Below are 26,847 nucleotides of genomic sequence, written 5' to 3' on the forward strand. Positions count from 1 at the left end.
TCTTTAAGATCACAGAATGTTTCCAGAGACAGATCTACCATTAAGCAACATGGATTAACTACCCTAGCTGACAGAAACAGCAGCAGTAACATATGTATTTCCCCCTCCTGAGTCCTTTGGCTATTCCCTTCTCCTGAAGGTAATACAGTGCGCCTGCGCCATATGCAGGCACACTGTACATGGCTTCTAGATTACGCAGATGCCACACGACAATTAAAGAAATGGCACATGCACCCATAGCACGCAGACTGCCCTGAGCCGTGAGTATGCGCCCCATTGTTTGCAATGTGGTGTGAGCATGCACAGGTTTCCCTTGATGCAGGAAGATTAGGAACGGATCCCCTGCATAAGGGAAGGGCCTGCTGTATTGCCAGGTTTTCAAAAGAACAATAAGGGACAGGGTTTATTATTATTATTATTTAAGTTTTATTACATAAAAAGAGAAATACAAAGAAGACAAACATAGTTCACATATATGTCATACATAAAGTAGTAGAAATAACACATACAACTTCCTGTTCCATCAGGCGATCTGCCAATAATGCCATGCCAGCATTCTCTGAAGATGCCAGCCACAGATGCTGGCACAAAGTCAGGAATAAATTCTTCTAAAGCATGGCCTCATAGCCCCAAAAACCCACAAAATAACTATTTTTAAAAAAGTTATTTTATAAATGATATGGCTGTGTTGGTATACGAATGTGGCCAAAATAACATTATTTTTCCAAACTCTGTAAAATCTATGGCCCTTCCCTATCACTGGAAAAGTCAATAATTACCAAATGTGTTGGCTTACTTCTCTTAAAAGCAATACATTTCTAAAATATGTTTTTATTTCAAATTTGTACCAAAAATATATATAAAACTGAATAAAGAAAAAAAAATTAAAAGGTTATCCAACCAACAAAACAAAACAAAAAGGGAAGACAAATAACAACACAACACAAAATAAAGTACTGTATTTACATAGAATAGCGTTGAATAACTATTACACTGAAGGAGAAATCCTGTATTATGATAATCTTGTTATCTCTTCTGACCACCCATATCTTTTGTCAGTCAGACTGCATAATAAGGACCTATTTTGTCATTGGAAGTCAATGGCTTTGAAATAGTTGACCTCTTTGGAATAGAACAGAAATCTACTGAGAAAATAGAAGCACTGAAAAAACTGAGCTCTAAATGTCATTTTAAAAATAATAATAATAATAATAATAATAACAACTAGTTATCATTATAGTTCCAAAGTAAATAATTGCCACTATAGTTACAATTTGGTTAATAATAATAATAATAATAATAATAATAATAATATAATTATTTATATTTTCCCGCCTTTCCCAGGTGGATCGAGGCGGGATTACAATCCAGTATAATATACAATAAAAGTACAGCAATAAAATATATGGCATTTAACAATTAAAACAGTACAATCAAAGCGACGGTGGGATAGAGTATTCTTATCCTAAACAGAGGATTTAAAAAGTCAGCTGAATACTACAAGATGGTAGCCTGAGGCAGATAATACCTTCTCTCCTGTTGACTTTGTCATCACTTCAACTCCTACAACAGTGCACAAGGCAACATTTGAACCATGTGATCATCCTCTTCCACAATTTAATGAGACCACACTCTCCCATAAAAGAAGCTACAGTTACAGTTGCACTGCAAAGGGAGTAATTTGGTTACACTGCAAGGGTCATGTAACTCAGTATACATGTCATTAGTGTCTTCCAAACCCTGGAAAACACCCCAGTTCACAACTCTCACTTCAGCTGAGAAGTAAGTGACAGAATATCCATCATCCAGACCCCATACCTTCTGTGACTCTCTGACCTTAGTATTGTTCCGAGTCTGGATTAAACGGTAATGCGGATTAAACGGTAATGCGGATCAGGGATGAATTAATAAGGGCCATATGGAAAGACAGATAAGGGTCTGGTTCTGTTTGCAGCCAGTGTTGTGCTGTAGCTTATGACCATAAATCTGAGAAATTAAACACAGCACTTGTTTTTAATAGAACTGTGTGAGGTGGGTGGGCTGGGTTATAAAAGAAATAAATTGGGACAATGAGAACGAACAAACCAAACATGTGAATCGCTCCCTTCGCAGAGCTAATTTTTCCTTCTTGTCACACCCACCAGGCCGTTTATCGAGATTGTGGTTTGGTGACAGCTAAACTACCTTCTACTGAGAGATAGATGGATGGGTTTTGAACTACTTCTGTGGCTTGCTTAGTGCTTTGTCAGTAAAATTACAGTCATATCTCATGCCATCTGTCCCATTCCCTTCCCACAGCAGGAGTCATCTTCAGCCTATAAAGTTGCAAAGTTGGATTTAAATCTTAAATAGTTAGCATGCAAGAATGCAGGCTCCAAAGAGAAGAACGTTCTGTTAAAGGGAAGGCAGGCAGAGAGACAGAACACAGTGCATAAAAATGAGCAACAAGATCCATTTTCCATATTGCTTGGGGTTTTTTTTCCCTTCTTTTTTTTTTTTTTTAATGTAAGTGAGCATTTGGGACTTACATCCTTGTCTGAAAATGCACTGATTTCAGTTATTCCACTGCTTCTGCTGGGGAAAGGATAGATGCTTAGGTCAGAAGGTTCACTTTGCTCTATAGTTATTCCTCTAAGGCGGGTAACAAGAATTCCCATCAGCCAGGCTCCCACACATTTCCTGTTCAGTCAAGGTTGCACTTTTGCAACCTGGTGAAGACAATGTTGGACAATGCTGCAGTAAAGCCAGGGGCTAAAGAACTGGGACATCATCATCATCATCTGAAACTAACACACTTAGACCCCCATCTGGTTAGAGACATTTGTTTTTATTGTGTGTCATCAGGTCATTTCTGACTTATGGCGACCTTAAGGCAAACTTATCATGGGGGTTTATGGGGCTGAAAGTGTATGACTTGCTCAAGGTCACCCAATGAGTTTCCAAAGCTAGTCTCCAGGGTTGTATCCAGTGTTCAAGCCACTACAACACTCTGGCTCTCATAGTTAGGGACTTACCTATGCATAAGTCTTGCTATGCATGTCGCGTCAAAAAGTCACCATTGTGCAATGAACTCAGCTGTCAGTGGGGGAAGAAGAATGATGCAGGCCCTTTAAACTATTCCTCCCTTTTTGCTTCCCTTGATGGGCTACATTTAAGGGCAACCAGACAGTGATAGAGCAAAGCCATGGTTTTCAATGTGTCAGTGTTTTAAAAATTGGTATGAAGTTCTGAGGGGACATGCATCAGGGTTCAGTCAAAAGAAATTATCCTATAAAGCAAGCACCAGTCCCCCAAATCTCCAACTACTGTCTAGAAAATTCCTCCAAGCTCAACCAATAGCCCACTAGCATTTTCCTTTGCTGCAAAGATCACACATTGTGTAGGACTGTCAGTCGGTATTCCTCCATTATGGTTGCCAGAGTGAAACTGGAGAGGGCTCCTGTACCTTTAATGGTTGTTGAAAAGAGGGATATTTGTTTGCTTATAGTGAATACTTTCTGGAGCATCGATCCTGTCTCTTATTTATTTTCATGCTAGCTGCAATTACTATAAAAGATCTAAATGTATAGCAATAAAGCATGCTAATTTAGAAAACAAAAAACAAACACAGAATGTTTCACCCTGTCACATACAAAACAACAACAAAAAAATTAAAAGAAATGTTAATGAAACCCAACACAGAATGGAACAATTTTAAAACATATTCCGGCACTGTAACATTTTAACAGCTAGAAAGGTTGAAGCTTCCCTTGTTAAAAAAAAAATTGGGGTGGAGGGAGAAAAACAACCAGCCAATAAAGTTAAATCACATTCTGAACAGTAAAAGTTGCTGCAACCAACAAGGAGAAGAAAAACAAACCATCACATCATAATTTCAGCCTAAAGTACATGGAGAAAACAGGACAAGGCGGGGGATGGTTTTAATCTTTCTCTGTAAAAAAAAAACCCCTCCAGAGGAACTTGGAAAAATGCAAAGTATTTGCAAGCTATTAATAATTATAATTAACTGCTTGTTGAATTGAGGATGATAACATTTGTTAATACCAGCAAAAGCACCATGATGACTACTCAAGGACTTAAAACTCAATAGCATCACTTAGAGCTGTCCTACTTTGCATTATATCAGAGGTGAGAGTCTCAGGTCCCAGAAACAAATCCTTTGTTTAGAGCCTGGGACCAAATCCATGCTACTGGAGTCTCAATCCAACCCCTTGCTGTGCCTTTCCTTCCCGTTACACTGCTATGTGGTATTTTCCAAGGTTCCAGATGGAGATGCATACCTTCCAACATTTCACAGAAACCTGGGACAGGTGTGTCCAAGCAACATCAGAATGTGATCAAGATGGTGAGGATTATTAAAGAGGAAGAAAGCATAAACTAGAAGACTGCAGCAGTTTGCTTTTGCCTGAGACGATGGGGATTCTGCGCACTCTTCCTCTCCCCCCAAGTCAAGTGCAAACAACTTTTGCATTTCTCCAGTGCATTGATTCATCTAAAAATATCAGCACAAGTCAATAAATGCAAAAAGTACATTTCCAAAATAGTATTTAGAGTTTTCTTCAAAACAAGACTATAGTTTGCTTCCTATTAGTTCCTTTCCACCAGACCCATTGAACCAATTTATTGAATTGTGACTCAACATGTAAGAAAATAGCTTTGTTTCAATGGGTCTCCTGTAGTTGGGATTAATGACAGGATGCAAGCCTATATATCCTTCCCTCTGGAGATAGTTCCAAAGGTATGGTTCCACCAGCTAAAAGGACCAGTCTCTTGTATCCATCTGTCTAATACCTATTACTGAAATGTCAAGGAGCAGGATTCAGACCTTGATCTTACATAAGTAAGGGGTCATTCAGACATCTTCTTTTAGTGCAGTAATGTGAATCATCTCACCCATGCATTCTGGATTTGTTATTCACCCCATTGGAACTGCATCGATGCATATCTTTGCATGTTCAGTTCCTCATACATGCAAACATTTGCATAAAGATGGAGTTGATGATGAGAATGCATTCGGAACACATTCAAAGTAGATAGCATTTTATCCCAGGCCAATTTGGGTCTATTTGCATTGGTTATTCACAATACCAACGATGCAGATCTTTTTTAAAAAACTCAGGGGGAAAACCCAATATCTATTACCCCAGATTAAGTGTATTTTTGGTAGCCCCCCCCCCCCCAAAAAAAAAACCTTAATTGGGTGCATTCAAGATGCTTGTGAGCAACGGAGATTCAACCCGGATTCTTCTTGGATTATTTTTACAGTGTGACTAACCCCTAAGATACTGTCATACTTTTCCAGCTGCTTTTAAAATGTGTCATTTTCTTTCTCCTCCTCCTCCTTTCCCCCCTTTGTCAGTTGCTGCAAACTGAGTTCAAAAGTAGTTTGTGGTCAGTTAAGGCAACAAGAGAGAGGAGAGGAGGAGAAAGAATCTGGCCCTTCGCAGTAGGGCTTAGGCAAAAATAAATTGTTGCAGCCTCTCCTAGCTTGTGTGTTCTTCTCCTTAATATCTTTTGACTTCTTGACTACACTATTATGTCACCTGGTCACTCTTTGCATGAGTGCAATATTGGATGGCACTATTTTAATGCTATAATAATATAGGTGGAGATCCCTCCCTTACTCTGCTGCCTTGCAAAGTTCTCTTGTGATGTTTAAATCTCCTGAAGTGTCATCATGCAATCGGCTACTCTAAATATATTCTGCATCATTAGCTCAAACATCTTTCTGTTCCAGTGATAAACAAAGCAAAATGCATTGATTAAATTCCTCTTTCCTAAAAGAAGTCAAAGCGAGCTGCTTTTGGCTGATTAAAATGCTTCCCAGCTGTTTGCCATTCTGCTCCAACGTCTATGTTTGCCACTTTAGTGAAATGATCTCCTTACTTATAATTAGTTCTGTACTCCTTCCCCACTACCAGCCCTCACACAGTGTTCCCAGATCTTAGCAATCTTGCTTGAACTTCACCAGAAAGTATAACACTGGAGGGACTTCTCCCTGCAGTTTGCAAGGGGTTGCAAATATTGCAGGCTGTGTAAACCATGAATGAAACTTGTTCACCACCATTATGTAAGTCCTATTAATTTAAATGGGTCAACTCCAGTTGCCATTAACATTAGATTTAACCCTAAAGTATGACTATGTTACATTATCATTATGACTAACCAAATACCTCTTGTAATGTAACTACCATTTAAAGTTACTTGTATAGTTATGGGATATGGTCTTGCTAAATTGTGGAATGCATCAATTTTGGAGGACCTATTGGCTTCATTTTGGTGCCAAGTTAAAATCTGGCTTTTTACAAAAAAAGAAATGGTGCTTAATGACTTCACCCTATGTGTATAGCTATATGATATTATTTTAACGCTGACTTTTTAAACGGGGGCTGCCATGAGGACACAAGCACCGCGCAGAGTCCAGTCATTGCTGGCAGGAGTGGCATCACGGCAGCGCCCTTTCCCATTTGTGGCACCACAAAAAAGAAGCCACTCTAGGCAGCTTCTTTTTGGCAGCGTATTGTTGCTGCACCATTTGGTGGCTGTGGCAATGATGCTGGGCAAAGACGGGTGACATGGAGCCACCCATCTGTCACGCACCTTTGAGACCAAGAAAGAAGCTGGTAGCATTAGGTTTTGTAGACTTGAGTCTACTTCCCCAGCAGTGTATCCATTAAGAAATAACCTCTTCTTTTCTCTGTTGAGGAACTATTTATATCTAGACAGGCATCTGTGAACACATAGACTTCCAAGAGTTAATATCCTTAAGCATTTCTATGTCTAGCAGCATCCCTTACATATTTATAAAGCCCTATTATGGACAGCCATTACAATCATAATGGGAAATACCTATTTAGCATAGCCTAGCCGTTTCTCTTACCAGCAGTATCTATTTGCATCATCATGTCTGGGCAGTTTATCAGCTCAGAACAGCACAGCTGCTGTCAAACAGCCTTCTTCCTATAGTGGAGACTGGCTAAACAGTCTGACTTCTGTCTCCTCTCAGCTTTATTTATATTCTTTCCCAGTCAATGCTCAGCCTATTAGCTAGCTGCCCTACCTGGTCCAAGGAGATAAGAGATCTCTAGTGGACCTCTTTTGTCAACAGTCTCCTCCAATCAGGTTCTTGGAGATAATATAAACCAGAGTGACACAGTAATGTCACTAGCAGGGTGCAGGGGGGATGGACTGCACCAGGTGACACCTGAAGGGGGTGGCACCACCTCTCCTCAAACATCAGCCTTTGGACAGAAACTGGTTGTGTGTTCACCTGTGTCCTTTTAAAGTGCTGAAGAGATAGTGTGAGTGGGGTTAAGCTCAATGGGAGGAGAAAGGAGAGGCTGGAGTTTACCAAATTTTCACTTCAACCACATGAAACTATGGCCCCATGCAGACAGGCCAAAATAATGCTGCTTCAGGCCACTTTGGAGGTATGCTGTTTAAATGATGCATGTACCCTAAGAGCCCAGAAGCCATGCCAAAGCTATGCTCCCAGAATCCCATGGGAACCAAAAAGTAACTTTTCTGTTTCTGAGGATTCTGGGAATTGCTTTCCAGACATATTTTTCCAAGCCTTGCTCTAGCTGACTTCAAAGTCTGCACCAAGCATTCACACTGCTATCTGAACTGAAGCTACACTCTTAACCTTTAAAAAAAAAGTCTTGAAAGTGAATTATCATTAGGGTAGAATCAGTACAGGTATTTTATGTTCCTAATGAACAAAAAAATCAATGTTCAGCTATTGTGATTATTTCCCCTTGCTAAATCTTTATTGATCTGAAGGAAAATGCAACACTAAATGTACAGTTTTATCTCCTCTGTCCTGTGTTACATCACCAAAATTTCAGTGTAAATAAGGTGGCGATTGTTTTTTTGCCCTGCTCCTGTGCTTTCCTTATTGCATATCAGGCTACATGAAACTTTTTCTGGCATTGACCTTTTTCCTAGCACTGCAATAGTCTGTTTGTTGCAACAGTGATAGCAAGTATATGTGTGTGTGTTCTGTGCCTTCAAATCGTTTCCAACTTATGGCAACCCTAATGCAAACCTAGTGGTTTGAATCAAACCTTGATCTCCAGAATCATTGTTCAGTGCTCAAACCACACTGGCTCTCCATCATGTTCTAACCTATCACAGTTAGAGTCTTGGTTCATTTATGGAAAAGATACAGAAGGTGTATAAACTATAGGGAGAAACTTGCAGCAGATTATTTGAGTAAAACAAAATGGGAAACCAGAAGGAGGGAAGCAGGATGGAAAGAAATCATCCTATTAATATGCATTGCATGCTGAAAACAAGTGTGAGAGCCCAGCACTAGATGGCAGATAGTTGACGGATAAGACTATCTAATCACTGAACACATTAAGAAACCTGTTTCATTATCGCAGCCTAAAAATAAGGGACTCTGTACATCTAGTGAGTGACACAGAAAGTTAATCCATCAGTGTGCAAATGGCAGATGTATCCTAGATATCTACATCAACCCAACCCAACCTCATTAAAATATCAATTTTGGATGCAGAGACAATTTTTAAAGCAACGGCAATGATTTTCTTTTTTGCTTGACGGGCCAAGTTTATCAAGCTTTCCTCTCCTGTAGATAGTTTTCAAAAGAGAATAGCCAGAAGTTAGAAATGTTACTCTTTTAGACTACAACATCCATGCTGTCTGGGGGAAATCTGGGGGTTGTCATCCAAAACTGTACCTTTTCCAAGCTCTGAGATTAGACATACCCATGGAAGGGGACAGGTATGTTAGTGGTGATTCAGTACACTAACAAAATGAAGCCTTCAGGTGTAGTATGCTAGTTCTTAAGTCTCAGTTGAAAACTTCATTTCCCAAAGCTTTTGGAGTTTTAGTTTAATATTATTTTATTATCTTGTATATTTTGATTATATGTTCTTATCTGTTTATTTTATATTGTATTGTTTTTGTATTCTCTCTGGATAATTTGTTTTACAATTGTATACTCCTTCCTTCCACAGCATATTTTAGATTGTACACCTTTAGTAGGGCTGGCTGTATTCTGTTTTCTTCTTGGGTTTTACTCTTATTTTTGATATTAGTAACTCATGATCTGTGCTATAGTCGGAGCAGATTAGTCTTGGCCACCAGTATGGAGCTTGCCATCTTTTGCTTCCGATTATATAATCTATTTGGTTGTTGTGTTAACCATCTGGTGATTTCCATGTGTATAGCTTCTCACCTCTTCATTCCTTTTACCTAATCCAAATCTGTTTTTCATTCTTCTTTGCTTCCAACTTTGGCATTCCAGTCACTTATGCTCAGCTTGACATTCTGAATTGTTGTGTTGTCAATTTCTTCCTGTACTGTAGTTTTTACATACAAACACACACATATATATGAATTTTCTTTAACGTTTTAATTTTAAACATATATTGTTTAATTCAAATAAAAAATACCCCCATGACATTCTTGCAAACAAGCTAGTAAAATGTGGATTAGACAAGGCAACTGTTAAATGGATTTGAAAATGGTTCAGCGCTAAACCCAAAGGATGCTCGCCAATGGCTCCTCTTCATCCTGGAGAGAAGCGACTAGTGGAGTGTCACAGGGTTCTGTCCTGGGCCCAGTGTTATTCAACATCTTTATTAATGACTTGGAAGAAAGAATAGGGGGCATGCTTGTCAAATTTGCAGATGAAACCAAATTCGCAAGAATAGCTAATACACCAGAGGACAGGATCAAAATTCAAAATGACCTTAATAGATTAGAAAGCTGGGCCAAAGCTAACAAAATGAATTTCAACATAGACAATGTAAGGTACTGCACTTAGGGCAAAAAAATTGAAATGCATAGATATAGGATGGGGGACACTTGGTTGAATGAGATTACTTGTGAAAGGGATCTAGGAGTCCTAGCAAACCATAAGTTGAGTATGAGTCAACAATGTGATGCAGTAGCTAAAATTGCCAATGTGGTTCTAGGCTGCATTAATAGAAATATAGTGTCTAGATTGAGGAAAGTAATAGTGCCACTCCATTCTGCCTTGGTCAGGCCTCACCTAGAATACTGTGTCCAGTTCTGGGCACCACAATTCAAAAAGGATGTTGATAAGTTGGAGCATTTCCAGAGGAGGGTGACCAAAACAATGAAGAGTCTGGAAACCATGCCCTATGAGGAACGTCTTAGGGAGCTGGATATGTTTAGCCTGGAGAAGAGAAGGTTAAAAGTTGATATGATAGCCTTGTTTAAATATTTGAAGGGATGTCATATTGAGGATGGAGCAAGCTTGTTTTCTGTTGCTCCAGAGAATAGGACCTGGAACAATGGATGCAAGCTACAGGAAAAGAGATTCCACCTCAACATTAGGAGGAACTTCCTAACAGTAAAGGCTGTCTGACAGTGGAACACACTCCCCTGGACTGTAGTGGGGTCTCCTTCCTTGGAAGTCTTTAAACAGAGGCTGATTGGCCATCTGTCAGGTACGCTTTGATTGAGATTTCCTGCGTGGCAGAATGGGGTTGGACTGGATGGCCCTTGCGGTCTCTTCCAACTCTATGATTCTATGAAGTGTGTGAGTCTGTGTGTGAACTCACTAGGTTGCTTAATTTTCTTCCCACTCAACAACTGCATTCTGTAGGTCAGACACAACAGTGACATCCTGGCACCGCAAGAAATATTGTTCACACCCAAAGAAGAGTGTTTTCCAAGTAACTAAGAACTACCTTCTACTAATTAGGAGCAAATGGAAAGAATTTCAATTTCAGACACCATGCCAGCTGGCAACAGTGCTTTTGCCCTAGAAAAAAAAAACCATATTTCCCAACACATGATAATGTACTGCTATTGGCAAGCTGGCTGTATTATAATACTTAATTATCACTTCTGACAAGATATATCAAGCACAGATTTTAAAATTTTCCCATAAAGCTAGCATGCCTTTTAATTTCATCTCCTTCAGGGCTGGAGTGGGAAAGGGCACGCTGGCTGTTGCAGAGCCATGGTCATTTACAGCACTCAGAAATGTGTAGAAAATGTAGGGATGGAAAGAATATTTGCAATTACTCATTCCCAGATCAAAAAACAGGATGGGCCTTGCAATGGCCTCCAGGTGTTCAGTGCATGCTTCTACCTCTGACAGTTGGCCACTCTACTTTAGGGAATTGAATTGGGATTTGGGAAATCCAGGTTCAAGTCCCCCGATCTGTGAAATTCACTGGGGAACCTCAGATTGGCCGTTGTCTTAACTAAAAGGGGATGCAACTTGTCTGAAACAGAAGCATGGCCTAGGCAGCTTTAGTTGGCAAAGCTCCAGAAACTAGTCCATATTAATTCAAAATTAATTAGCAAGCTATTAGAAAAACAGTCCAGACTTATTTGAACTTTTGTAGTGTGGAGGGGAGCAATTTAGAGAAAGTACTTCTTGTTTCATTTTAAAAATGTATTTTTACCCAAGGAAAAAGCAAAACCTATGTGTATTTCCACTTCTTGTCTTTCTCTCTCTGAAAAGCTGAATACCCAGGAGTAAATGGCAAGGTGACAATATATCCAAGCATCGATTGTTCTTAACTCGCCTTATTAATCATTTATCAAAGTTTTTAGAAGAGAGGCTCTGGAACTATTGATTTGCCACAGAAGACTATTCATAAGGCCCCAAGGCACACTCCTCGTTGCACAGAGAAAGTATTTTACATTCTGCGTTATTGAGCGAGATGAAGACATCTAAATATCAGCGCTTAGTTATACAAGTGTCTGCCTTGGCAAAGAGTCTTTAGGGAAGATGAAAAGCACAAAGGGCAACGCAAATGTATGGGCCTTTCTGAAATCAGAAAAGAAAGATGGATTATAGTTTAGCGTAACCGCAATGGTAAACTAATTCATTCCTGACACACATACCCAAAGAAGTTAGATATTCATTGTGTGAGCTAGAAATGATATTTCATCAGCAAATAAGCAAATGAAGCAAAAGCAAAGCAACATGAATGCCATGCTTTGAGGGAGTCTACCAAGAGAAGACATTATGCTTTGGGCAATCGGCTATGTTTTCAACAAGTGAATCCCTGAACCGTACCCATCTATACCCACTACCAGCTGTCCTGATTGCCACTGCCATGATAGCAATGTTATATATTTCAAGAGATGTCACATTGAGGACAGATAAAGCTGATTTTCTGCTGCTGCAGTGAGTAGGACCTGACCTAAACATTAAGAACTTCCTTGGCAATGTGCCTGCTTGCTCTCCAGCTGTAGTTACACAAGGAGGTACTGGATGCTTTTTTGTGCCCTTCTACAGCTTGAGTCCTGGTTGTGGCAATAATTGAAGAATTATACTTATATTGCCACAACCAGGACTCAGTATAATTACTAGGAAGGCTCTCATCAAACACTGCATCAAACACAAGTCTTCCATTGAAGGAGGAACTTCTGGCTTCTTCATCAGAGGGACCTTTGTCCCTGGAAAGAGGGAGTTCTGAAGCACCTATGATTTTATTCATTTTATTTTAGTCATCTTCCTTGGGATCAATCACTCCATAAATCAGCACAAAAATATTTTGATTAGCATGGCAAACACATGGAAGGCATTGGGCAGAAGTGAGAACACAACTTGGAGAAGCAGTTGACTCTAGAAAGCACCAAATTAAATGCTGACATACTCAAGTCAAGGTGTGCCTTCTTTCCCCAAGGAACCAATTCCATATGTACAAGGCAGGAATAGATTTCAGTCTCCATCAGTTCTCTAGAAGGCTGTCAGTGGTTCCTAAACTTCAATCCGCAAGATGTTTTGGACTTCAGCTTCCACAATTCCTGGCTGCTGACCAAGCTGGCTGGGGCTTCTAGGAGCTGAAGTCCAAAACAGCTGGAGAACCAAAGTCTGAGAATCAGTGCATGGAAAAGCTATACCTTAAGTGCAAAACTTAGGAAAAGTTACTTATGTAGATTACTAAAAGAAACCAGCCAGCATGGCCATGGAACTGAGGCACTCATTTCTGTAAGAAACGCTTGCTCAAGAACCAATTCCTAAATATAAAAATGTTTATTGAACCCAGCTGAAACTGATATCACAATACAGCAAAGAAATATTTCCTTTAGGTGTGGTCATGCGGTTAAAAAAAAAGAATTCTCCCTTATTGCCTCTTTTTTTAAGTGCCTATAGCATTGTTTTTTTAAAAAAAATTAAAAAGGGGTGACTTATATTAGAGTTAAATACTGTAGTAAAAATAGTGATATATATATATATATATATACATACTTATGTATAGTAGGAAATAAGCTCAGCTGTTCAAAACTCACCGGAGTCATTTTTGCTCTCAAGTCCTAGGTTCAAAATTTGCTGTAAGGAATCTGTATTTTGTTTGCACGATGTACACACATTGCTAAAAAGAATATGCCAAAATCACACTGAAGCAAGAAATGTAACCAAATCCAAAAGGCAAGCTTCACCTACTCTGGAACAAGTCAGCCAACAGGTGTTATTCTAATGCCATTCTGAAAAGTCAATAAAGAAATGTTCCAAAGGTCCCTTTTCCATTCCATTTAAACTGGTTTCCCACAATGGACACAAACATTTCTTGAGACATGAGATCATCATCTGCCTCTGTGATCCCTAAGTTGCTCAGCCTTTTTTTATTCAGCTGGCTCTTCTTGAGTGATGCAACAGAAAGTTCATTGGCAATTTCTGAATTGTCTTCCAGGGGCTCAGAAGCATCCATTCTTCTACAGGGGTCCAATTCACCACTAGCCTGTTTGTGTAGGTCTTCACACCCCACATTGACATCAGCAGCAGACTGGCCATTCTTCCTTTGTTCTGGGTCAAAAACAATGACATTAAATAGATTTTTACATAGCTGGTTTTATATATTACACAATTATATATGGAATAGTAGTCTTAATATATATCAGAGAGAAACAGTGTACTGGTTTGAGTGTTGGAAAAGGACTCCATGAGACCAGGGTCTGAATCCCTGCTCAGTCATAGAAACCCATTGGACGACCCTGGGCAAATCACACTTTCTCAACCTTACAGGAAGGCAATGAAGTCTCCTTTGAATAAAAGTTTCCAACAAAACTCTAGGGTAGGGTTACCATTAGTCAGAGTCAACTTCAAGTTGCATAACAACAAACCTCACAATATATGATTATTACACATTTATAACATAGCCTTTTCTGTTAACAGCAGTATGACTGTGGAACACCCCTCCACAGGAAGTTAATCAGGCTCCATCCCTTTTGGCTTTTCTACAGGCAACAGGGCTGTTCAGCTCTTAAAACCAGGAATTCTGCCGTGACTGTTTTAATTCTCATTTTTTGCATTGTTCTAGTCTTTTAAATCTTTTTGTACATACAGTACGACTACCGTATCTGCAGGGATCCATTCTGATGGTTACCATGGATAAGTGAAACCACAGTTAACAGCAAATACTGTATTTCCAGATGTTGACCATAGAGTCGCACTGGAGGACCTCTGGATGCCTAAAATAGACCATCCCCCCCAGATCTAGATAAGTGAAACCACAGTTAGTGGTGCTGCAAACATGGGGATTGTACTGTATATTTAATGTTGTAAATGCTTCCATCCTTTTTACATCAGGGCAGTCCCACACAGATTCAAAAACAGCCTCTGCACTCAAGGTGCATAGTGCAATGATATACAGCTGGGGTGGGGAACATGTGGCTCTGCAGAAACCGGTGACTGAGTTTGCCTTTTTCCTCATCACCGGATTCCTTTTTCCCTGTCTCAAGCCTTTTAGACTATAAGCCTGAGAGCACAGAATGACTTACTACTGATATTTGTAAAATGAAAATGAAAAAACCTGAGAGCATCCAATAAAACTAATGTATGAGAGAGAGACTAACTCCTGACATGACCAGAGTTTTTAATTTTACAATTCAGTTTCTTTATTGGCAAAACCATATCACCATTGGTGGGTACTTATCCTCTCTAATGCCCAAAATCTTAGGTCTATTGCAGAATGAATATATATTTGCTTAATTGCCCATATCTGTATCAGAGACTGTTTTATCAAAAATTTCTTCAGACTGCTTTCTTTGAGTAAAAGTATACCTGCTATATGGCAGCCTACAATTATTTGGGGGATGCATTAATTACAGTCCCACTGGAATATTTATCAAGTTTTTGTGAAAAACGTCTAGATTATGGACTTGCTTATTGGAGAAACACTCGGTGGTTTGTTTAAGTGCATTTTAAAAAGATAATGCTAAACTGAAATCAAACTGTGCCTTTGATTTATTGACCTCGATGCGGTTTTCCGCTCATCGTTTTCTTTGTATTTTCAGGTTGCATTATGAGGCTGTGCTCTTCAGTTTGAGAACTGCAGTGCTGAGAGTCAGCTATAGCTGTTCCTAGCTCTTGTAATACAAAACAAGGCTTTTATACACAACACAGTTATAACACAAGTGCAAACACTTTGCATTCTCCAGGGCATTGATTCAGCTAAAAATAGCAGCACAAGTCAATAAAGGCCAAAAAGACATTGTTCCAAAATGTATTTAGAGTTTTCTTTCAAAACAAGACTAAGTTTGCTCTATAGTTCCTTTCCACCAGACCCATTGAAACATTATTTGAATTGTGACTCAAACATGTAAGAAATAGCTTTGTTTCAATGGGTCCTCCTGTAGTTGGGATTAGGACAGGAGCAAGCCTATATATCCTTCCCTCTGGAGATAGTTCCAAAGGTATGGTTCCACCAGCTAAAAGGACCAGTCTCTTGTATCCATCTGGTCTAATACCTATTACTGAAATGTCAAGAGCAGGATTCAGACCTTGATCTGACGTAGTAAGGGGTCATTCAGACATCTCTTTTAGTGCAGTAATGTGAATCATCTCACCCAGCATTCTGGATTGTTATTCACCCCATTGAACGCAGCATCGGTGGCATATCGTGCATGTCAGTTCCTCATACGGCAAACATTTGCATAAAGATGGAGTTGATTATGAGAATGCTATCCGGAAACCTTCAAAGTAGATAGCATTTTATCCCCAGGCCAATTTGGGTCTATTTGCTTGGTTGATTCACAATACCAACGATGCAGATCTTTTTTAAAAACTCAGGGGGAAAACCCAATATCTATTACCACCAAGATTAAGTGTAGTTTGGCAGCCCCCCCCCCACAAAAAAACCTTAATTGGGTGCATTCAAGATGCTTGTGAGCAACATAGATTCAACCCGGATTCTCTCTGGATTATTTTTACAGTGTGACTAACCCCTAAAAGACTGTCATACTTTCCAGCTGCTTTTAAATGTGTCATTTTCTTTCTTCTCCGCCTCTCCTTTCCCCCCTTTTTCAGTTGCTGCAAACTGAGTTCAAAAGTAGTGTTGGTCAGTTTAAGGCAACAAGAGAGAGGAGAGGAGGAGAAAAAGCTGGCCCTTCGCAGTAGGGCTTAGGCAAAAAAAATGTTGCATCAGCCTCTCCTAGCTTGTGTGTTCTTCTCCTTAATATCTTTGACTTCTTGAAACACTATTATGTCACCTGGTCACCTCTTTGCATGATTGCAATTGGGATGCACTATTTAATGCTATAATAATATAGGTGGAGATCCCTCCCTTACTCTGCTGCTGCCTTGCAAAGTTCTCTGTGATGTTAAATCTCCTAAAAGTGTCATCATGCAATCGGCTACCTAAATATATTCTGCATCATTAGCCAAAACATCTTCTGTTCCAGTGATAACAAAAGCAAAAGGCATTGATTAAATTCCTCTTTCCTAAAAGAATCAAAGCGAGCTGCTTTTGGCTGATTAAAATGCTTCCCAGCTGTTTTGCCATTCTGCTCCAACGCTATGTTTGCAACTTTAGTGAAATGGCTCCTTACTTATAATAGTTCTGTACTCCTCCCCACTCCAGCCTCCACACAGTGTTCCCAGATCTTAGCAATCTTGCTGAACTTCACCAGAAAGTATAACATGGAGGACTTCTCCCGGCAGTTTGCAAGGGGGTTGCAAATATTGCAGGACTGTTATACAAATGAATGAAACTTGTTTCACCCCCTTATGTAATGTCCTATTAATTTAAATGGGTCAACTCCAGTTGCCATTACATTAGATTTAACCCTAAAGTATGACTACGTGACATTATCATTATGCCTAACAAATACCTCTTGTAATGTAACTACCATTAAAGTTACTTGTAAGTGTATGGTATATGGTCTTGCTTAAATTGTGGAATGCATCAATTTGGGAGGACCTATGGCTCCATTTTGGTGCCAAATTAAATCTGGCTTTTTACAAAAAAAGAAATGGTGCTTAATGACTTCACCCATGTGTAAGCTATATGATTAATTTTAACCTGACTTTTTAACGGGGCTGCCATATGCACACGCACACGAACAGAGTCCATCATTGCTGGCAGGAGTTGGCATCCACGGCAGCGCCCTTTCCTTTGTGGCACCACAAAAAGAAGCCACCTAGCAGCTTCTTTTTGGAGCGTATTGGTTGCTGCACCATTTGGTGGCTGTGCAATGAGCTGGGCAAAGACTGGTGACATGGAGCCACCCATCTGCACGCACCTTGAGACCAAGAAAGAAGCTGGTAGCATTAGGTTTTGTAGCTGAGTCTACTCCCCAGCAGTGTATCCATTAAGAAATAACCTCTTCTCTTCTTCTGTTAGGAACACAGTATTTATCTAGACAGGCCATCTGTGAACACATGACTTTTCCGAGTTAATAGCCTTAAGCATTTTACTGTCTAGCGCATCCCTTACATTCTTAGAAGCCCTATTATGACAAGCCCTTACTAGCATAAATGGGAAATACCTATTTAGCTAGCCTAGCCGTTTCTCTTACACAGCCGGTCATCTATTTGCCTCATCATGTCGGCGCAGTTTTACAGCTCAGAACCAGCAGCAGCTGCTGTCACGCTTCTTCCTATAGTGGGATACGGGCTAAAACAGTCTGACTTCTGTCTCCTCTCAGCTTTAATTTATATTCCTTTCCCAGTCAATGCCTCAGCCATCAGCTAGCTGCCCTACTGGCCAAGGAGATAAGAGATCTCTAGTGGACCTCTTTGTCAACAGTCTCCTCCAATCAGGTTCTTGGAGATAAATATAAACAATTGACACCCAGTAATGGTCACTAGCAAGGGTGCAGGGGGGATGGACTGCACCAGTACACCAACCTCTCCTCACAACATCAGCCTTTGGACAGAAACTGGTTGTGGTTTCACCTGGTCCTTTTAAAGTGCTAAGAGATAGTGTGAGTGGGGTTAAGCTCAATGGGAGGAGAAAGGAAGAGGCTGGAGTTTACCAAATTTTCACTTCAACCACATGAAACTATGGCCCAATGCAGACAGGCCAAAATATGCTGCTTCAGGCCACTTTGGGGGTTGCTGTTTAAATGATGCTGTACCCTAAGAGCCCAGAAGACCACAAAGCTATGCTCCCAGAATCCCATGGAACCAAAAGTAACTTTTCTGTTTCGGAGGATTCTGGGAATTGCTTTCCAGACATATTTTTCCAAGCCTTGCTCTAGCTGACTTCAAAGCTGCACCAAGCATTCACACTGCTATTGAACTGAGCTACACCTTAACCTTTAAAAAAAAAGTCTTGAAAGTGAATTATCATTAGGGTAGAAATCATACAGGTAATTTTTATGTTCCTAATGAACAAAAAAACAATGTTCAGCTATTGTGATTATTTCCCCTTGCTAAATCTTTATTGATCTGAAGGAAAATGCACACTATAATGTACAGTTTATCTCCCTCTCCTGTAGTTGTTACATCACCAAAATTTCAGTGTAAATAAGGTGGCGATTGTTTTTTTTGCCCTGCTCCTGGGCTTTCCTTATTGCATATCAAGGCTGCAGGAAACTTTTTCTGGCATTGACCTTTTTTCCTAGCACTGCATAGTCTGTTTGGTTGCAACAGTGATAGCAAGTATATGGTTTGGTGTGTTCTGTGCCTTCAAATCGTTTCCAACTTATTGGCAACCCTAATGCAAACCTAGTGGGTTGAATCAAACCTGTGTCTCCAGATCATTGTTCAGTGCTCAAACCACACGGGCTCTCCATCATTTCTAACCTATCACAGTAGAGTCGTGTTCATTTATGGAAATGATACAGAAAGTGTGTATAAACTATAGGGAGAAACTGCAGCGGATTATTTGAGTAAAAACAAAATGGAAAACCAGAAGGAGGGAAGCAGGATGGAAAGAAATCACCTATTAATATGCATTGCATGCGTGAAACAAGTGTGAGAGCCCAGCCTAGAATGGCAGATAGTTGACGGATAAGACTATCTAATCACTGAACACATTAGAAACCGGTTTCATTTCGCAGCTAAAAATAAAGGGACTCTGTACATCTAGTGAGTGACACAGAAAGTTAATCCATCAGTTGTGGCAAATGGCAGATGTATCCTAGATATCTACATCAACCCAACCCAACCCATTAAAATATCAATTTTGGATTGCAGAGACAATTTAAAAGCAACGGCAATGATTCTTTTTTGCTTGACGGCCCAGTTTATCAAGCTTTCCTCCCTGTAGATAGTTTTCAAAAGAGAATAGCCAGAAGTTAGAAATGGTTACTCTTTTAGACTACATCCTGCTGTCTGGGGGACAGTCTGGGGTTGTCATCCAAAACTGTACCTTTTCCAAGCTCTGAGATAAGACATACCCATGGAAGTGGGACAGGTCTGTTCGTGGTGATTCAGTACACGACAAAATGAAGCCTTCAGGTGTAGTATGCTAGTTCTTAAGTCTCAGTTGAAAACTTCATTTCCCAAAGCTTTGGAGTTTTAGATTTAAATAGTATTTTATTATCTTGTAATTTGATTATATGTCCTTATCGTGTTTATTTATATGGATTATTTTTGTATCTCTCTGGCTAATTTGTTTTACAATTGGATACTTCCTTCCTTCCACAGCAATTTTAGATTGTACACCTTAGTAGGGCTGGCTGTATTCTGTTTTCTTCTTGGGTTTTACTCTTATTTTTTGATATTAGTAACGCATGATCTGTGCTAAGTCGGGAGCAGATAGTCTTGGCCACCAGTATGGAGCTTGCCATCTTTTGCTTCCGATTATATCATCTATTTGGTTGTTTGTGTAGCCCATCTGTGATTTCCATGTGTATGCTTCTCTCACCTCTTCATTCCTTTACCTAATCCAAATCTGTTTTTCTCATCTCTTGGCTCCAACTTTGGCATCCAGTCCACGTATGCTCAGCTTGACCTCTGATGGGTGGGTTGTCCATTCTTCCCGTACGGTGAGTACAACAAACACACACATATATAGTGAATCTTTAACTTTAATTTAAAACTAGTATTGTTAACAAATAAAAATAACCCCCATGACATTCTTGCAAACAAGCTAGAAAATTGTGGATTAGACAAGGCAAGGTTAAATGGATTGTGAAATGGTTCAGCGCTAAACCCAAGGATGCTCGCCAAGGCTCCTCTTCATCCGGAGAGAAGCGACAGTGGAGTGTCACAGGTTCTGTCCTGGCCCAGTGTTATTCAACATCTTTATTAATGACTTGGAAGAAAGAATAAGGGGGCATGCTTGTCAAATTTTGCAGATGAAACCAAATGCTAATCACCAATAGCTAATACACCAGAGGACAGGATCAAAAATTCAAATGACCTTAATAGATTAGAAAGCTGGGCCAAAGCAAACAAAAATGAATTTCACATAGACAATGTAAGTACTGCACTTAGGGCAAAAAAATTGAAATGCATAGATATAGGATGGGGACACTTGGTGAATGAAGATTACTTTGAAGGGATCTAGGAGTCCTAGCAAACCATAAGTTGAGTATGAGTCAACAATGTGATGCAGTAGCAAAATTGCCATGTGGTTCTCGAGCTGCATTATAGAAATATAGTGTCTAGATTGAGGAAGATAAAAGTGCCACTTCCATTCGGGCCTTGGTCAGGCCTCACCTAGTACTGTGTCCCAGTTCTGGGCACCACAATTCAAAAAGGATGTTGATAAGTTGGAGCATTTCCAGAGAGGTGACCCAAAACGGTTGAAGATCTGGAAACCATGCCCTAAGGAACGTCTTAGGGAGCTGGATATGTTTAGCCTGGAGAAGAGAAGGTTAAAAGTTGATATGATAGCCTTGTTTAAAATATTTGAAGGGTCTATTGAGGATGGAGCAAGCTTGTTTTCTGTTTGCGCCGAGAATAGGACCTGGACAATGGATGCAAGCTACAGGAAAAGAGATTCCACCTCAACATTAGGAGGAACTTCCTAACAGTAAGGCTTGTCTTGACAGTGGAACACACTCACCCTGGACTGGTAGTGGGGTCCTCCTTCCTTGGAAGTCTTAAACAGAGGCTGATTTGCCATCTGTCAGGTACGCTTTGATGAGATTTCCTGCGTGGCAGAATGGGGTTGGACTGGATGGTCCTTGCGGTCTCTTCCAACTCTATGATTCATGAAGTGTGTGGCTGTGTGTGAACTCACTAGGTTGCTTATTTCTTCCCACTGCAACAACTGCATTCTGTAGGTTCAGACACAACAGTGGACATCCTGCACCGCACAGAAATATTGTTCACACCCAAAGAAGAGTGTTTCCAAGTTAACTAAGAACTACCTTCTACTAATTAGGAGCAAATGGAAAGAATTTCAATTTTCAGACACCATGCCAGCTGGCGACAGTGCTTTTGCCCTAGAAAAAAACAACATATTTCCCAACACATGATAATGTACTGCTATTGGCAGCACTGGCTGTATAATATACTTAATTATCCATTCTGACAAGATATATCAAGCACAGATTTTAAAATTTTCCAATAAAGCTAGCATGCCTTTTAATTTCTCTCCTTCAGGGCTGGAGTGGGAAAGGGCACGCTGGCTGTTGCAGAGCCATGGTCATTACAGCACTCAGAAATGTGTAGATAAAATGTAGGGATGGAAAGAATATTTGCAATTACTCATTCCCAGAATCAAAAACAGGATGGGCCTTGCAAGGGCCTCCAGGTGTTTCAGTGCATGCTGTCTACCCTGACAGTTGGCCACTCAGTTTAGGGAATTGAATTGGGATTTGGAATCCCAGGTTCAAGTCCCCCCGCTCTGTGAAATTCACTGGGAATCTCAGATTGGCCGTTGTCCTTAACTAAAGGGGATGCAACTTGTCTGAAACAGAAGCATGGCCTAGGCAGCTTGTAGTTTGGCAAAGCTCCAGAAACTAGTCCATATTAATTCAAAATTAATTAGCAAGCTATTAGAAAAACAGTCCAGACTTATTTGAACTTTTGTAGTGTGGAGGGGAGCCAATTTAGAGAAAGTACTCTTCTTGTTTCATTTTAAAATGTATTTTTACCCAAGGAAAAAGCAAACCCTATGTGTATTTCCACTTTTTGTCTTTCCTCTCTCTGAAAAGCTGAATACCCAGGAGTAAATGGCAAGGTGACAATATATCCAAGCATCGATTGTTCTTAACTCGCCTTATTAATCATTTATCAAAGTGTTTAGAAGAGAGGCTCTGGAACTATTGATTGCCACAGAATACTATTCATAAGGCCCCAAGGCACACTCCTCGTTGCACAGAAGAAAGTATTTTACATTCTGCGTTATTGAGCGAGATGAGACATCTAAATATCAGCGCTTAGTTAGTACAATGTCTGCCTTGGCAAAGAGTCTTTAGGGAGATGAAAAGCACAAAGGGCAACACAAATGTATGGCCTTCTCTGAAATCAGAAAAGAAAGATGGATTTAGTTTGGCGTAACCGCAATGGTAAACTAATTCCTTCCTGACACACTACCCAAGAAGTTAGATATTCATGTGTGAGCTAAAATGATATTCATCAGCAATATACAAATGAAGCAAAAGCAAAGCAACATGAACCAGCTGTGAGGGAGCTACCAAGAGAAGACATTATGCTTTGGGCAATCGGCTATGTTTTCCAACAAGTGAATCCCTGAACCTATACCCATCTATATCCACTACCATGCTGTCCTGATTGCCACGCGCCATGATAGCAATGTTATATATTTCAAGGGATGTCACATTGAGGACAGATAAAGCTGATTTTCTGCTGTGCAGCGAAGTAGGACCTGACCTAAACATTAAGACTCTCCTTGGCAATGTGCCTGCTTGCTCTCCAGCTGTAGTTACACAAGGAGGTACTGGATGCCTTTTTGTGCCCTTCTACAGCGTGAGTCCTGGTTGTGGCAAAATTTGAAGAATTATACTGTATATTGCCACAACCAGACTCAGTAGAATTACTAGGAAGGCTCTCATCAACACTGCATCAAACACAAGTCTCCATTGAAGGAGGAACTCTGGCTTCTACATCAGAGGGACCTTTGTCCCTGGGAAAGAGGGAGTTCTGCATTCTAGCACCTATGATTTTATTCATTTTATTTTAGTCATCTTCCTTGGGATCGCAATCACTCCATAATCAGCACACAAAATATTTGATTAGCATGGCAAACACATGGAAGGCATTGGGCAGAAGTGAGAACACACAACTTGGAGAAGCAGTTGACTCTAGAAAGCACCAAATTAAATGCTGACATACTCAAGTCAAGTGTGGCCTTCTTTCCCCAAGGAACCAATTCCTTAGTACAAGGCAGGAATAGATTTCAGTCTCCATCAGTTCTCTAGAAGGCTGTCAGTGGTTCCTAAACTTCAATCCGCAAGATGTTTTGGACTTCAGCTTCCACAATCCTGGCTGCTGCACAAGCTGGCTGGGGCTTCTAGGAGCTGAAGTCCAAAACAGCTGGAGAACCAAGTCTGAGAATCATGCATGGAAAAGCTATATACTTAAGTGCAAAACTTAGGAAAAGTTACTTATGTAGATTAATAAAAGAAACCAGCCAGCATGGCCATGGAACTGGAGGCACTCATTTCTGTAAGAAACGCTTGCTCAAGAAACCATTCCAAATATAAAAATGTTTATTGAACCCAGCTGAACTGATATCACAATACAGCAAAGAAATATTTCCTTTAGGTGTGGTCATGCGGTTTAAAAAAAAGAATTTCCCTTATTGCCTCTTTTTTTAAGTGCCTATAGCATGTTTTTTTTTTTAAAAAAATTAAAAGGGGTGACTTATATAGAGTTAAATACTGTAGTAAAAATAGTGATAATATATATATATATATATATACATACTTAGGTATAGTAGGAAATAGCTCGCTGTTCAAACTCACCAGAGTCATTTTTGCTCTCAAGTCCTAGTTTTCAAAATTGCTGTAAGGAATCTGTATTTGTTTGCACGATGTACACACATTGCTAAAAGAATATGCCAAAATCACACTGAAGCAAGAAATGTAACCAAATCCAAAAGGCAAGCTTCACCTACCTGGAACAAGTCAGCCAACAGGTGTTATTCTAATGCCATTCTGAAAAGTCAATAAAGAATGTTCCAAAGGCCCTTTTTCCATCCATTTAAACTGGTTTCCCAATGGACACAAACATTTCTGAGACATGAGATATCATCTGCCTCTGTGATCCCTAAGTTGCTCAGCCTTTTTTTATCAGCGGCTCTCTTGAGTGATGCAACAGAAAGTTCATTGGCAATTCTGAATTGTCTTCCAGGGCTCAGAGCATCCATTCTTCACGGGGTCCAATTCACCACTAGCCTGTTTGTGTAGGTCTTCACACCCCACATGACATCAGCAGCAGACTGGCCATTCTTCCTTTGTTCTGGGTCAAAAACAATGACATTAAATAGATGTTTTACATAGCTGGTTTTATATATTACAATTATATATGGAATAGTAGTCTTAATATATATCAGAGAGAAACAGGGTACTGGTTGAGTGTTGGAAAAGGACTCCATGAGACCAGGGTCTGAATCCCTGCTCAGTCATAGAAACCCATTGGACGAGCCCTGGGCAAATCACACTCTCTCAACCTTACAGAAGGCAATGAAGTCTCCTTTGAATAAAGTTCCAACAAAACCCAGGGTTAGGGTTACCATTAGTAGAGTCAACTTCAAGTTGCATACAAACAAACCTCACAATATATGATTAACACATTTATAACATAGCCTTTTCTGTTAACAGCAGTTGACTGTGGAACACCCCTCCACAGGAAGTTAAGCGGCTCCATCCCTTTTGGCTTTCCTACGGCAACAGGGCTGTTCAGTCTTAAAACCAGGAATCTGCCTGATGTTTTAATTCTCATTTTTTGCATTGTTCTAGCTTTTAAATCTTTTTTACATACAGTACGACTACCGTATCTGCAGGGATCCATCTGATGGTTCCATGGATAAGTGAAACCACAGTTAACAGCAATAACTGTATTTCCAAGATTTGACCATAGAGTCGCACGGAGGACCTCTGGATGCCTAAAATAGACCATCCCCCCCAGATCTAATAAGTGAAACCACAGTTAGTGGTCTGCAAACATGGGGATTGTACTGTAATTTAATGTTGTAATGCTCCATCCTTTTTACATCAGGGCAGTCCCACACGATTCAAAAACAGCCTCTCACTCAAGGTGCATAGTGCAATGATATACAGCTGGGTGGGGAACATGGTGCTCTGCAGAAACCGTGACTGAGTTTGCCTTTTTCTCATCACCGGATTCCTTTTTCCCTGTCTCAAGCTTTTAGACTATAAGCCGGAGAGCACAGAATGACTTACACTGATATTTGTAAATGAAAATGAAAAAACCTGAGAGCATCCAATAAAACTAATGTATGAGAGAGAGACTAACTCCTGACATGACCAGAGTTTTTAATTTTACACATTCAGTTTCTTTATTGGCAAAACCATATCACCATGGTGGGTACTTATTCCCTCAATTGCCCAAAATCTTAGGTCTATTGCAGAATGAATATATATTTGCTTAATTGCCCATATCTGTATCAGAGACTGTTTTATCAAAAATTTCTTCAGACTGCTTTCTTTAGTAAAAGTATACCTGCTATATGGCAGCCTACAATTATTGGGGGATGCATTAATTACAGTCCCACTGGAAATTATCAAGTTTTGTGAAAAACGTCTAGATTATGGACTTGCTTATTGGAGAAACACTCGGTGGTTTGTTTAAGTGCATTTAAAAAGATAATGCAAACTGAAATCAAACTGTGCCTTGATTTATGACCCGATGCGGTTTTCCGCTCATCGTTTTCTTTGTATTTTCAGGTGTGCATTATGAGGCTGTGCTCTTCAGTTTGAGAACGTGCAGTGCTGAGAGTCAGCTGTTAGCTGTTCCTAGCCTGTAATACAAAACAAGGCTTTTAACACAACCAGTTAAACACTATGACTCCACTTAATTACAATGGCTACACGCATGGAATCCTGAGACTTCTAACAAACCCCTCCCAAATTGCAAACCAGGATTTCATAGTACAGAACCATGGCAATTAAAGTGGAATCATTTACTCTAATTGTGTAGTGTGAAAGGGCCCAAAGTCTGTCCTGCCATCTCTCCACAGACCTAAACTTCCAAGTGTCCAGTCTGACCAACAGTTTAGCTAATCCAATATGGTCAACTTTTGGTTGGTAATTGCTCCTCAACCAGACTTTCGCATGCAAGATTTCAGAACACAATTATTTTAATCACTTTAACACAGTCTATAGTTTGCTGTATAATTTTTTTTAATTTGTTTTATTTTATGTGTGTTTTTTTAAACTCTTATATCTTTCATTGGACCCATACAGACAGGCCAAAATAAAGCTGCTTCAGGTCATTCGAGGTATGCGCTAAATGATGCATGCATCCAAAGAGTCTTGAAGCCACGCCAAAGCCACGCTCCAGTTCTTAGGACTAGAGCGTGGTTTGGGGCGCTTCCGGACTCTTCAGACGCATGCATCATTTAAGCAGCATACCTCAAAGTGACCTGAAGCAGCTTATTTTGGCCTGTCTGTATGGGGCCATTGTTTTAAGAGGAGATTGAGGGTTTTGGAATACATGTTTTTAATCTTTGTATGCCGTCCCGATTGCATCTTGTAGATTGTATTTTATTATTATGA

At 40.0% G+C, this 26,847-nt stretch overlaps 1 protein-coding gene across 1 annotated transcript in view; it reads right to left on the reverse strand.

The window, feature by feature from the left end:
• Nucleotides 1-13,130: 13,130 nt before the first annotated feature.
• Nucleotides 13,131-26,847, reverse strand: part of SHCBP1 (SHC binding and spindle associated 1) — a 48,643-nt gene continuing 34,926 nt past the window's right edge. The window contains exon 13 of the mRNA XM_042480700.1: nucleotides 13,131-13,768. Within this exon, the coding sequence (XP_042336634.1) occupies nucleotides 13,458-13,768 (311 nt within the window). The 3' untranslated portion in view covers nucleotides 13,131-13,457. The remainder of the gene's footprint in view (nucleotides 13,769-26,847) is intronic.

The sequence above is a fragment of the Sceloporus undulatus genome, chromosome 8 (genome assembly GCF_019175285.1).
Source record: "Sceloporus undulatus isolate JIND9_A2432 ecotype Alabama chromosome 8, SceUnd_v1.1, whole genome shotgun sequence".
NCBI classification, from domain to species: Eukaryota; Metazoa; Chordata; class Lepidosauria; order Squamata; family Phrynosomatidae; genus Sceloporus; species Sceloporus undulatus.